The sequence below is a fragment of the Macaca fascicularis genome, chromosome 3 (genome assembly GCF_037993035.2).
Source record: "Macaca fascicularis isolate 582-1 chromosome 3, T2T-MFA8v1.1".
Taxonomy (NCBI): Eukaryota; Metazoa; Chordata; class Mammalia; order Primates; family Cercopithecidae; genus Macaca; species Macaca fascicularis.
The window spans coordinates 705,920-720,483 of NC_088377.1; the positions used below are offsets into that span (position 1 = coordinate 705,920).

At 46.8% G+C, this 14,564-nt stretch overlaps 1 protein-coding gene across 25 annotated transcripts in view; it reads right to left on the reverse strand.

Moving 5' to 3' along the window:
* PCNT (pericentrin) overlaps positions 1 to 14,564 on the reverse strand; it is a 120,201-nt gene that overhangs the window by 31,440 nt on the left and 74,197 nt on the right. For all 25 annotated transcript variants that reach the window (XR_012431846.1, XR_010585170.2, XM_065540922.2 and 22 more), the window contains 5 exons: positions 14,290 to 14,496; positions 12,383 to 12,553; positions 11,632 to 11,784; positions 1,654 to 2,532; positions 182 to 337 (listed from right to left, as the gene is read on the reverse strand). Coding sequence is in view for 23 of the 25 variants with exons in the window: in XM_065540922.2 (XP_065396994.1) it covers positions 182 to 337; positions 1,654 to 2,532; positions 11,632 to 11,784; positions 12,383 to 12,553; positions 14,290 to 14,496 (1,566 nt within the window). In the remaining 2 variants the exon portion in view is untranslated. The remainder of the gene's footprint in view (positions 1 to 181; positions 338 to 1,653; positions 2,533 to 11,631; positions 11,785 to 12,382; positions 12,554 to 14,289; positions 14,497 to 14,564) is intronic.

A 14,564-nucleotide genomic window follows, 5' to 3' on the forward strand; every position in this document is an offset into this window, starting at 1 on the left:
AAATTCACAACAATCATGGACAGCTTGTCACAGAACAGAAAGGATTCAGAGAACATGTCACTGCAGGCACAGACTGTGCTCCTCACCTCAGCAGAATACCCGTTTCTGCCCAGGGCAGGACCCACGTGTTCTACACCCAGCCTCTCCCAGGTGGGCCTCGCGCCTTCCCCCGTCCCCACACCTTGCCTACGTTCTCCAGACTCAGGCGCATTTCATTTTTCACCAAGAGCAGCTCCGACTGCAGCTGCCTCTGGCAGACGGTGAGCACTGACATTACGCCTTCTTGCTTGCAGAGAGGTGCGTCCTCCAACGTCATCAGGACGGGCTGCAGATCACCCTTGACAGAGGAGACAGACGAAAGCTGAGCACGCAGGAGGCTGCTGCTGGGGCTGCCCCACAGGTGGCCTGGAGCTGGGAGCCAGTACGGCAGCCAGCAGGGATGCCAGAGGGAGGTGGCAGTGCCGTCCACAGCCAAGCACCTTGGTCGACAGCAGGCCACATGGGAACGGGGCTGAGGACCCAGCAGGAAGCTGCCCCGACCCAGGATGATGCCACAGAGCAAGGTGGACTGGGGCATCTGAGAGCAGGAGCCGCTCTACAAAGACCCAGCTGGTGTGGGCGTGGCAGCCAGCAAGTGCCCAAGGCTCTGCTCAGACACAAGTGGGAGCCTTAAAAGACAACTCTGCAGGGCCTCCAGCTCCAAAAGAAGAGCTTGTTTACCACGTCTCACACGTCTCACACGTCTCACACAGGCGCTGCCTATCGACAGATCTTACCACATCTCACACAGGCGCTGCCTATCGACAGATCTTACCACATCTTACACGTCTCACACAGGCGCTGCCTATCGACAGATCTTACCACATCTTACACGTCTCACACAGGCGCTGCCTATCGACAGATCTTACCACGTCTCACACGTCTCACACAGGCGCTGCCTATCGACAGATCTTACCACGTCTCACACGTCTCACACAGGCGCTGCCTATCGACAGATCTTACCACGTCTTACACGTCTCACACAGGCGCTGCCTATCGACAGATCTTACCACGTCTCACACAGGCGCTGCCTATCGACAGAGCTTACCACATCTTACACGTCTCACACATGTACTGCCTATCGACAGATCTTACCACATCTTACACGTCTCACACAGGCACTGCCTATCGACAGATCTTACCACGTCTCACACAGGCACTGCCTATCGACAGAGCTTACCACATCTTACACGTCTCACACAGGCACTGCCTATCGACAGAGCTTACCACATCTCACACAGGTACTGCTTACCGACAGATAAACTATTTGATTAGAAACCAGAGAGGCAGCTCAAGTGGACCCGCCTCACACAGTGAGCTCCGTTTCACTGGACAGTCCCTATCATGTGAACGAAATGATTGTTTTTGAAAGTTTAAAACAATAAGCTTAAAATGGCACGAAACAGTGAAATCCTCAGCCCAGCTTCACTGCGTACTGACCCGGAACAGGCCCAGGCAGGTCTGAGCTTCAGGCCCCTTTCTCTGCTGTGTCATGAGCCATGACAACTGCAGCCCCCAGTGCCCAGCACAGAGAGAAGTCATTAAAATTAAAGGAGAAAAGGAGTACGAGAGGAAGAAAAAAATACCCTGCCATGGCCTGCAGAGGGGGCCTACCTGTGGGTCAGGGACAACCGGTTCCAAAGCACCATCGTGGGAGGCCTCCATGTCGCCAGGGACCTGGGCCTTGGCGCCACCATCCACGCGAGGCTGTGGGTGGGCCCCGGGCACCCGTGTGTGAGCTGTGGTTCTGCAGGCCTGCCGCCTGTCCAGCTCCACCTGGCACCTCAGGAACCGCTGGTGCAGCACATGCAACTGGCGGCTGAGGCGGGCACACTGCGTTCGGAGCCGCTGCAGCTCAGGAGGCTCCGCCCCAGCTGCCAGCGGCTGCTGCTCCAGCACGCAGCGGATGTGGGCCAAGGCCAACAGGACGGCCTCCAGCTCGGCAGAGTGGGCCACCTTCCGCTGGTTCAATGCGTCAATTTCTAAATTTCTCTCGGCAATCATTGCTTCCTTTGCTTTCAGGGCAGCTTCGAACTCCTGGATCCGGGAGGCCATGCCTTCGACCTCAGCCTCCCTGAGGGCTGCACTGCGCTCTAGTTCAGCCAGCTGCCGCTCCGCAGCCTCCTCTGCACCCTGGAGGCGCTGCTGCAGGGCCTCCAGGGCCTGGCTGTGCCCACGCTCCTGGTCAGCCAGCAGCCGGCTCAGGGCCTCCTTGGCTTCGAGCGCAGCCTCAAGCTCGCCCTGCAGGGCCTGCCCGCGGGGGCCCCCGGCCTGAGAGCAGAGCAGCTCGCTCTGCAGACTGCCAGCCTGACTGTCGCTGACTTCATGCACCACAGGCCCCATAAGGGACAGCTCGTGCTGCAGCTTCTCAATGACTTCATGGAGTTGTTCGATTTCCTCTGCTTTCTCCTTTTGTAATCGCTTCTGGTTCTCTCGCAGATTTTCAATCGTGGCTTTCAGCTCTTCAATCTCAGAACTTCTGGTATATACAACCTGAAGAGAGAGCACATTTCAGTGGCAAATTAAATGTATCCACTTCAGAATGTCCCTGCTTCACAACGCGTTACCTTCTGAATGCATTCTTGGAGTGAAGACTCCATAGCTTGAAAAACAAAGCAGCCACAGAAGCCAACTCCCGGTCTCGGGAAGCACTCCACATCGGCCTGGGCTGCTACTGGGCCCTGGCACACACCTTGTGCTCCACGTCTGATCGTGGGACAAAGTGCTAATGCAGCCAATTTCTACACAAGGACGTCTACAGAATGATGCTTTCACCACCCTTTACATGTTATTTTGTTAATATTTAAACAACTTGATTTGTTTGATTTTCCTGAAGGTGCATTAGATTTTAGGTGTCGTTCTGACTCCAGGAGGAAAGAAACCTGGGCAGAGAATCTGCATCAACAAAGCGGTGAGCCGGGCACACTCCCCTTCCATCCCAACACTGCTCACGGTGATGCTGGTGACGCAGGCGTCTCTGCCACTGCCACCTCGGTGACACCAGGCATCAAAGTGAGTTTACTTGTGCCATGAAACATAATCCTCAGTCATGTAAGGAAATACGATTGTTTCCACTTTAAAGACAGGAAAATTGAAACTGAGATATTAAACATCTTTCTAAACCCACAAAAATAGTAAGTGGAAAATCAGGATTGAGATCTATGTCAATACAGCTCCAAACTCTATTCTCTTAAGATAACATTACTGGTAATGACAAAAAATAGAAAAATTCTAACCCATTTGTGTTCTAACAATTTTAAAACAATTTGTTATAAACTAATACGTTCTTCTAAAAAAATTGAGGGTTTCATAACAACTCCGGGTTTCTCTGGAACTACCTCACAATTACTCTGGACTGAAATGCAAATGTGGCCCACAGGAAAAAAAAAAAAAAACGGAACCTGATGAAGCTGTGGCTTTGGTTTCGACGCTGTCAGCGACACCTTCCTATGCATTTACCACCGAGGACCACCACCACGCAATTAGCAAAAGCAGCCTCCCAGCTGCGGGCTGGGAATGCCCGCTGTACATTCTGCTCCACCCTGTGTCTTACTGGGTGCAGCACCGGCCCGTGTCTCTGTACTCTACAGGCAAGTGAAGGAATTTTAAAGACAGTTCTGATTATATACAGCTTTCGCTCATTCACTAAATGCACTAAATAAACTGGAATCAAAGGGTGTGCACTAAAGACGGTCACAATCACAACGCAAATATTATGTTAAAATACTGGAACCAGCCTACAAAGGTAGCTCTAAATGTAAAACACTAAAACCTAAAATCAGTGAACTGAGGCCAGGTGCGGTGGCTCACGTCTGTAACCCCAGCACTTTGGGAGGCTGAGGCAGGCAGATCACTTGAGCACAGGAGTTCGAGATCAGCCTGGCCAACATGGCACAACCTGGTCTCTAGTAAAAATATAAAAATTAGCCAGGCGTGGTGACAGGCACCTGTAGTCCTAGCTACGCAAGAGGCTGAGGTAGGAGAACTGCTTAAACTCCGGAGGCAGAGGTTGCAGTGAGCCGAGATTGCGCCACTGCACTCCAAGGTGGGTGACAGAGCAAGACAGCATCAAAAAAAAGCAAAAAGCATATACAAGCGTATTCAAGGAGACTTGAATGCAAAGTAAAACCATGAAATTTCTGAGGAAAATGGGGTTAGGGAAAGAGCTCTCAGATAGAACTTCAAAAGTATACTCTGGCGGGGCACGGTGGCTCACGCCTGCAATCCCAGCACTTTGGGAGGCCAAGGCAGGGGGATCATCTGAGTCAGGAGCTCGAGACTAGCCTGACCAACATGGAGAAACCCCGTCTCTACTAAAAATACAAGTTAGCTGGGCATAGTGGCGGATGCCTGTAATCCCAGCTACTCAGGAGGCTGAGACAGGAGAATTGCTTGAACCTGGGAGGCAGAGGTTGCAGTGAGCCGAGATCACGCCACTGCGTTCCAGCCTGGGCAACACAGAGAGTCTCTGTCAAAAAAAAAGAAAGTAAAAAGTTTTGCTCTGCAAAACATACTGTTAAGAGAATGCAAAGACCAGCCATACATTGGGAGAAAATACCTGCAAATCATGTATCCAAAAAAAGTGTTCAAAAGATATAAAGAATTCCCAGAACAATACAAAACCGAACAACCCAACTTTTTAAAACTTTCTGAGGCAAGGCACGGTGGCTCATGTCTGTAATCCCAGCACTTTGGGAGGCCGAGGCAGGTGGGTCACAGGAGGTCAGGAGTTCGAAACCAGCCTGGCCAACATGGTGAAATCCCGTCTCTACTAAAAATACAAAAAAATTAGCCGGGTGTGGTGGTGGGTGCCTGTAATCCCAGCTACTCAGGAGGCTGAGGCAGGAGAATTGCTTGAACCCAGGAGACTGAGGTTGCAGTGAGCCGACATGGTCCCACTGCACTCCAGCCTGGGCCACAGAGTGAGACTCCATCTCAAAAAAAAAAAAAAAAAAAAAAAACGCCTTTCTGAAAGACTCGAGCAAACATTTTCCCCACAATATGGATGGCAAATAAGCATAGAAAAAGATGCTGAAGATCACTAGTCATTAAGGAAACACAAAACACTAGGATATACCACTCTGTATCTACCAGAATGTCCAGGAAAAAAGACTGGCCTTACCAGGTGCTGATGAGAACGTGGTTACCCAGAACACTCATCTATTGCTGGTGGAATGTAAAACGGTAGCACAACTATGGAAAACAGTTTGACAGTTTCTTTTAAGTAAAAGATATACTTACACATGAATCGGCCAAGCATTCAGATTAAGTATTGAACCACAAGAAGTGAACATTTATTTTCTCCCAAAAAGCTGTGCATGAAAGTTTACGGCAGCTCGATTCATCACTGCCAAAACCTAGAAATTATCCAAATGTCCCCCAACGGGTGAATGGATCAACAAACTGTGGTCCATCCAGACAACACTACTCAGCAACTAAAGGAACAGACACAGGCCACAGGATGCATCAATTTCAAGCGCGTCACAACACCTGATTCGAAGCAGAATTCCAGGAAGGAGAGGAGAGGCCGTGGGCGGGCGGCCGGAGGCTGGAAGTCGTAGACGGGTTGCCAGGAAGAAACTGCACTAGGAAAATTTTCTGAGTGATGAGATTGTGGTGATTATGACAGGACTAAATCCTTTTTTCAAAATTTATAAAACTGTATACCAAAAAAACCTAATTTTATTATGCACAAAGTTAAAAAATAAAAAACTTAAAGAAATTGTTATACTAAAAAATAACAAGTATCTATAACCCATGACCTAAGGTTCTATCTGAAAAAGCTAGAAAAAGAAGAGAAAATAAACCCAAGGTAAATAGAAGGAAGCCAATAATGAAAATAAGAAGAGAAATCAAAGAAATAAACAGAGAAAAGTATCAGAACCAAAAGCTGATTCTTTGAAAACATCAACAACATGAATAAACTACTAGCTAGAGACACACAAGAATAAAAGAGAAAACACAAACTCACTAATATCAGGAATAAAAGAAGGGCCATCAGCATAGAACTTGCAGATACTCAATGGCAAGTAAGGAAATGGTTAATAAGGTGAACAGTTACAAAATGAGAAAGTATAGGCTGGGCAGTGGCTCACGCCTGTAATCCCAGCTTTGTGAGGCCGAGGCAGGTGGATCACAAGGTCAGGAGATCGAGACCATCCTGGCTAACACAGTGAAACCCCGTCTCTACCAAAAATACAAAAGATTAGCTCAGCGTGGTGACACACACCTGTAACCCCAGCTACTCGGGAGGCTGAGGCAGGAGAATCACTTGAACCCAGGAGGCGGAGGTTGCAGGGAGCTGAGATCATACCACTGCACTCCATCCTGGGTGACAGAGCAAGACTCCATCTCAAAAATATAAAAAGTATAAACTTCTTTATGCAAAGCAATTTGACAATTTTGATGACATGCACAAGTTCCTTGAAAAATACAACTTATCACAACACGAAACAGAAATCCAAATACCTCAGTCTATTAAAGAAAATTAATTCATTATCATAAATCTCTCTAGATACACAAACTCCAAACGGCTTCATTGTTGACGCTATGAAAACATTCAAGGAAGAAATCCCAGCTATGTGAAATAACCTCTTTCAGAAAAGATGGGGGGTGAAAAAATTCCCAACCTATTTTATGAGACTAACATAACCTTCATACCAAAGCCTTAGGAAATACTGCAAAAAAAGACAATTACAGACCAACATCCCTCATGAACACAGATGCAAAAACCATTAACAAAATATTAGCAAACCAAATTCAGTAATATATGTAACATATGAAGAGGGCAGTACATCACTACCAGGTATGGTTTATCCTAGAACTGCAAGGTCAGTTTAATCTCCAAGAAATAAATCACTCAATAAAGTTAACCCTATTCGTAAAATAAAAGAGAAAACTGTCATCACTATTTCAATAGATCTAGAAAAAGCAAACTAGAAATGTAATGGAACTTCCTTTATCTGATAAAAAGGCACCTGTGAAAATCCTAAAGCTAACATACCTAATGGCAAAACACTGACCACTTCCCCGTAAGACAAGGAGCAGGGCAAAGATGACTGCTCTAGCCAGTTTGAACTTTGTACCGGGAGTGCTAGACATTGTAATCAGAGAAGGAAATAACAAAAATTGGAAAGAAATCAAACTGTCTTTACTTGAAGATGATGTTATCTTATACATAAAAAGCCCTCAGGAATCCACAAAACACTACTAATATACATAAACTGTGCAAGGTAACAGCAAGGCTAATAGACAAAAGGTGTATGTGTATTCATGGTAAACAACTAGATAATTATTTTAAATCTCATTTACAATAGTGCAGAAAGCCTAAAATATTTAAGGATAAATTTAACAAAAGACATGTGAGACCTCTTTATTAAAACCTATAGAATAAGAGAGAAGTAAATGGTAAAATTAAAGAAACATCACTAACCCCAGAGTTAGAACAAGCAACACAGGAAGGGAGGGCCCACGTTGAGGACGAGGTGTTAGGGTGGCTGGAGCCCCGGAGGACGGCAATACAGAACAAGCGACAACAACCACGACCAGGCCAGGGAGACGGGAGCTCTGTTTCCCCACAAACCTAAGACACTTCTAGAAGACGAACATCCTCACTGACATCAAATGGGGTAGAAAACGGCAAATGTGGTGTCCTTGAAAGAACTGGAAACCGAACAGAGTCAAACCTTTAAATGGAATTTTACTTTTCCTTATTATATAAAGCAAACTAAAGTAATAGCCACACCTTCACAAAAAATTAGGAGAATTACAGAAAACGAAGGATGTACGAATTTGCACATATCTGGAAGAAAAATCCCACAAGAAAATACTGGGGATTGTCCTTATAAAGCCTTCAATTCCTAATGGAACTAAAATACTGTCCTTAACATTTAACTATTTTTAATATATTTTTCATTATATAAGATTATAGTTACAGGTCAAATTCTAGAGCGCACTATAGACAAATAATACAACTTCTTTTGAAAAGTAATCAATGGTTTTCAAAGGCATTCTTTTTTTGAGACGAGTCTTGCTCTGTTGCCCAGGCTGGAGTGCAGTGGCGCAATCTCGGCTCACTGCAACCTCTGCCTCCTGGGTTCAAGCGATTCTCCTGCCTCAGCCTCCCAAGTAACTATCAGAGGCACCGCCCACCAGGCCCAGATAATTTTTGTGTTTTTAGTAGAGATGGGGTTTCTCCATGTTGGCCACGTTGGTCTCGAACTCCTGAGCTCAAGTGATCTGCCCGCCTCGGCCTCCCAAAGTGCTGGGGTTACAGGCGTGAGCCACCGCGCCTGGCCATAAAAGGCATTCTTCAATGTAACCCAAAAGGATATTTTTAAATTTTTGCCAAATATACAAGATACCAACAGACACTAAGACAGATAATATCTCAGTAGCCTCTGTCAAAGGGAAATTAAAAGTGACAAACTGGAGACAAACTTCTTTTTACTTCTATGGTCCCCTCCAAAATTATTTTTTTTAGGCAGGGTCCTGTTCTGTCATTACGGCTGGATTACAGTGGCATGATCACAGCTCACTGTGGCCTCCATCGCCCAGGCTCAAGTGATCTTCCCACCTCAGCCTTCAGAGTAGCTGGTATTATAGGTGCATGCCTGGCTAAACTTTTTTTAAAAATTTGTAGAGATGGGACTCATTACGTCATTGTCCAGGATGATCTCAAATTCCTGGGCTCAAACGATCCTCCCACCTCAGGTTCCCAAACTCCTGGGATTACAGGTGTGAGAGCCACTGTGCCTGGCCATAAAGTTAATTTTGTGTTTGAGACAGGGTCTCGCTTTGTGGCCCAGGCTGAAGCGCAGTGGCATAATCACAGCTCACTGTACCCTCCATCTCCTGGGTTCAAGTGATTCTCCTGCCTCAGCCTCCTGAGTGGTGTGTATCACTCTGCCTGGCTGATTTTTGTATTTTTAGTAGAGATGGGGTTTTCCCATGTTGTTTAGGCTGGTCTCGAACTCCTGAGCTCAAGTGATCTACCCTCCTCAGTCTCCCAAAGTGCTGAGAATACAGGCGTGAGCCACCGTGCCTGACTGACAAAATTAATTTTGAAAAGTATTACAAACATTATATGAGGAAACAGAAAGCTGTCATCCTGGAAAGCCAAGGTCCCAGTCAATCACACCCAGACACCATGAGGACTTTGTGCAGGAGACGCAGGCAAAGCCAGAAGCACGAGAAGACCCCCTTCTCCCCCAGCACTGGGGAGTGGCTGACCTTGCCGAGGTAAACCTGCTGTGCCTGGAGCTGCTTGCTCACACACAGGATCTCCTCTTCTTTGTTGTGCAGAAATGCCGGTAATAACAACCACCATATCAAAACAGAGCCAACAGAACCTTACTAGGGAAATGTTCTACTGACCCTACAGGTATGAAATGTCCTAATTAAATGAGCCTACTGTTTTAAATTGGAAAAATGGAAAATCAATTTGAAAATGTTTGTTTGTTTTTGTTTTTTGAGACAGAGTCTCGCTTTGTTGCCCAGGCTGGAGTGCAGTGGCACGATCTCGGCTCACCGCAAGCTCCGCCTCCCGGGTTCACGCTGTTCTCCTGCCTCAGCTTTCCGACTACCTGGGACTACAGGCGCCCACCACCACACCCAGCTAATTTTTTGTGTTTTTTTGTTTTTTTTTGTTTTTTTAGTAGAGACGGGGTTTCACCGAGTTAGCCAGGATGGTCTTGATCTCCTGACCTCGTGATCTGCCCGCCTCGGCCTCCCAAAGTGTTGGGATTACAGGCGTGAGCCACTGCGCCCGGCTGAAAATGTTTTTCTACTAAAGTCCTTTCTGTCTAGTTTTCTTATGGTCGTTTAAAAATAAACCAATAAGTAAATAAAGTCCTCTCTGTTTAAAATGACGTTATTAGGCTAGGCAAGGTAGCTCATGCCTATAATCCCAGCACTTTGCAAGGCAGAGGTGGAAGGACCGCTTGAAGCCAGGAGCTCAAGACCAGCCCGGGCAAGAGAGCGAGACTCTATCTCCACCAAAAAAAAAAAAAAAATTTAGCCAGGTGTGGTGGTGCATGCCTGTAGTCCCAGCTACTGGGGAGCGGAGGCAGGAGAATCGCTGGAGCCCAGGAGTTTGAGGCTGCAGTGAGCTATGACTGTGCCACCCAGGCGACAGAGTGAGACCCTGTCTCTAAAAAACATAGTAACATAAATAAATAAAACGACATATTCATTTGGATTTCAAAAATCAATTACTGCACTTTTCCAGGCCATCTGTCTCAAAACCATCACCAAAAAGAAGTAAAATGAGCTCTTATCTGTTTCTCATCTTATTAACGAAGGAAGAGTTCACACAGAAAGAACCGCTCATCCCCGGGATCAACCTAAAACTCCCTTTTACTCCACACAGGTTAGAATCATTCACATGTAGCCTCGGTAAGAATCAGACATAAATGTCACCACCCTCAACTGTCTCCCACGCTGAGTTCATTCACCAAAGAGGCGCCACGCAGGCACCACACACAAGATTCTCCCACGCTGAGTTCATTCACGGAGCCGGCACCACGCGGGCACCACACACAGGATTCTTTCTCCTACACACAGTATTCTCCCACATACGCGATTCTCCCACATACGCGATTCTCCCACATACACGATTCTCCCACATACACGATTCTCCCACATACACGATTCTCCCACATACGCGATTCTCCCACATACACGATTCTACACAAGGTCTTTTTTTTTTTTTTTTTTTTTGAGACGGAGTCTCACTGTGTCACCCAGGCTGGGGTGCAGTGGTGCAATCTCGGCTCACTGCGAGCTACGCCTCCCGGGTTCACACCATTCTCCTGCCTCAGCCTCCGAGTAGCTGGGACTACAGGTGCCCGCCACCATGCCCGGCTAGTTTTTTTTTGTATTTTTAGTAGAGATGGGGTTTCACCATGTTAGCCAGGATGGTCTCGATCTCCTGACCTCGTGATCCACCCGCCTTGGCCTCCCAAAGTGCTGGGATTACAGGCTTGAGCCACCGCGCCCAGCCTACACAAGGTCTTTCAAGGGCACCTGTGAAGTTACCAACGCTCTGCAATTTTGAATATCATCTCTATTATAAACAGGCTGGTTGTGGTTTTCTTTTTTGCTTCAAAAGCACAGCTACATTAAAATAATAAACCTTAAAATAGATTTTTTAATATACACCTAACTATGTACCCACAAAATTTTTTTTTTAAGACTTTTTTCCCATCATGCCAGTGGGAAGAGACACAGTGAGTGGCCACTAACTTAAGTCACCTCCTTGAGAAGAGCAAGCCAGCAATAGCCCAGCGCCTCTCACAGCCCCAGGGTGCTGCCCTAGGGAAAGGCCTCTTCTCAGATTCCTGACTATCAGGGCTGCAATCAGAAAGCAGTTTGGGGCAGGGGTCGCTGGCTCCCCACTCAAGATCCCTAGAAAGCTGCTTCCATGCACATGTCCCCAGGCAGAATCGGGCGCTCTCTGCAGCTGTCTGCCACGTGGGGCCATGGGCGTCTGTGAAGGCCAGAGACCCGCCTTCCAGACGAGGGTCCTGGCAGCCGCTCGGCACTGGCGTAAGCAACATGAACTCGGCGTCACGTGGACCTTTGGTGGCTTACCTTCGAGCTCACGCTCTCTTCCTGAAGTTCTCCGAGGCGGACAGCAGTCTGGCTGTTCTTTAAGTCTAATTTTAAGTTCAGATGTAGTATCTCTTCATTTTTACTTTCTAAGTCACCTTTCATCTTTTCTAGTTGTTCTTTCAAGTCCAAAACCTTTCATTAAAACAAAAGAAGTATTAAAAGTCATCTAATATTCTATTGATATTAATAATTAAGAAATTATTAAAATAGCTTTGAGAGATTTAAAACCACATGCCTAAGACAGTTATTACTACCCTGTACCCGTATCCACATATAAATGGTAAAACTGCAAAAAATACACAGTGGTCAGGGCTGGGCACAGGGCTCACACCTGCAATCCCAGCACTTTGAGAGGCTCAAGCAAGCAGATCACCTGAGGTCAGGAGTTGGAGATCAGCCTGACCAACATGGTGAAACCCTATCTCTACTAAAAATACCAAAAATGAGCCAGGAGTGGTGGTGGGTGCGCCTGTAATCCCAGCTACTCGGGAGGCTGATGCAGGAGAATCACTTGAACCCAGGAGGCGGAGGTTGCAGTGAGCCGAGATCGCGCCATTGCACTCCAGCCTGGGCAACAAGAGCAAAACTCTGTCTCAAAAAAAAAGTAAAGAAAAGAATACACAGTGGTCACAAGCCCATTGCCTGCGTTATCTGGACCGGATCTGCCACAGAGAAGCTCACTGGACACTGACCTGGGGCTGATAATCCCATGTCCCCACTCCGTACTCACCTCACTCTCACGCTGCAGGAGTGCGCTCTGTGTCACCTCTAACTGTACTTCTGGACCCTCAGGAGGGCTGCCCGGAGGCGGCTCAGGGCAACTGCCTGCATCTAGTGTAGACTGCAATGTGGACGCCAGAAGTAAGCTACTCATCTGCTGTTTCTTTAACAACTCTTTATCCTATTAAAAAAAAAAAGGAACTCTATTTTAGGCAAATACTTGGGAGTTCAGTACCTCAAACTGCTGCCTGTTAAAGCATAGACCATCTTCAGCTGCACCTGAAGCAGAGCAGGTGCACCTGCACGCACCTGCACTCAGTGACGCACCAGGCAGCACTGGTACCCAGAACCCAGCCACCTCCCAGCAGAAGCCTGCCTGGTGCAGGACGCAACCCAGAGCCACAGCCTATGCCCAAGTCCACTGTGAGGAATTTACCTACAGTAATATTCACCAAACTATTACCAATATTTTCAAAACTGACAAGAACTGGCCAAAAAAAATAGGGCAATGGCTGATGGTGTACTCATACAATGAATATTACCGGCCTAGAAAAAACTTTTCAAAGAATATTTAATATGATGAAAATGGTCACAATACATTACATGCGCAAGAGCATGACATATAAAACCGCATAAACAGTCCAAATGTCACGAAGGAATAAAAAGACATTTTCTAACCCTGACATCTACTAAGCTCAGCAAAAGTTTGCTGAGTGAAGGCAGAAGGAAGGGGTGAAGCCGCCCTGAAGCAGGTGTCACTGAAACATGAGCAGCGGCCGGCCAGGGGGACAGCTCCACTCCAAGTACAGGTGACGTTCAGCGGTCCTCCCTGCGACAGCAGAACGGAAACACGTCAGGGCTTCAGGAAAGGCCCCAACTTAGTAATTCTCATCAGCACTTACAAGAATCAGACACACTTGGCTGGGAGCGGTGGCACACACCTGTAATCCCAGCACTTTGGGAGGCTGAGGCGGGCAGATCACCTGAGGTCAGTAGTTCGAGACCAGCCTGGCCAATATGGTGAAACCCCATCTCTATTAAAAATACAAAAATTAGCCAGGCATGGTGGCGTGCGCCTGTAATCCCAGCTACTTGGGAGGCTGTGGCAGGAGAATCGCTTGAACCCAGGAGGAGGAGGTTGCAGTGAGCCAAGATTGCGCCACCGCACTCCAGCCTGGCGACAGAGTGAGACTTTGTCTCAAAAAAAAAAAAAAAAAAAAAAAAATCAGACACACCTGAGAAACACTCCTCTCATCTGTGTCTGAGGCCAAACTACTAATTCTAAAATCAAATTTCTTACTGAGCCTCACTTTCCAAGTAACCTTTTAACCTCATAAAAGTCAGCTGAATTCCTTTTAGCTAAATGCTCACAAAGGAGGGCACAGCCGCTACCCAGAAATGCACACAGGCAGCCATGAGATGGCCCACCTGGCTCAGTGCTCCAGCCCCTATCTAAACTCTCAGACACAAACGAACACACGGAACACGGGAAACACCAGCAATGCAAAACCATCACTGGAGATCTTTTCACTGGGAGCTGACCTAAGTTCCTGAACTCAACTGAAATAATTACAAGGGGCTCTCATCAAAGTATTTAATAAGGTATATTTTTTTAAACCTAAAATCTTAAAATATTTACTTTATGAAATATTAAGGATAAATGCAGAGTTCTTGAGACATAAAGAAATGGTATACAATCCTCCAGCAAATAAAAGCAACAATCTCCAGCAAGGTCAAAGTACACTTTCTACCCAGTCACCAAGGACTTCTGCTTCTCCCCAACGCCCGCGTTTCTGGTGCAGACGTGGCGGCTGCGAGTGAAAAAGGACGCCCTGCCCGCTCCTGCCAGATCAGCAATGAAGCCGTGCCCCAGGGACGCCTCACCACACGCCCCACCACGACGTGGAGACGCTTTACCTGCGCCAGCTCTTTCACAATGTTCTTCTGTTTTTCCACTTCTTCCTGGAGCTCGGCCATTTTCTTCCTGATGTTGATGTTCGTCTCCTCCAGACGTTTAATTTCTTCTTCCTGCCTCAACACTTGTCTATCTGCCGACTCTTTCTGTAGAGCCAATTCATTAAATTCATCCAACTTTTCTCTCAACTTTTGTTGTAACAACTCAACCTAAAACAACAAAAAATGCCTGGGGAATACAATAGACTGTTTTATAAAAACCCATCTTCCAAACAAAA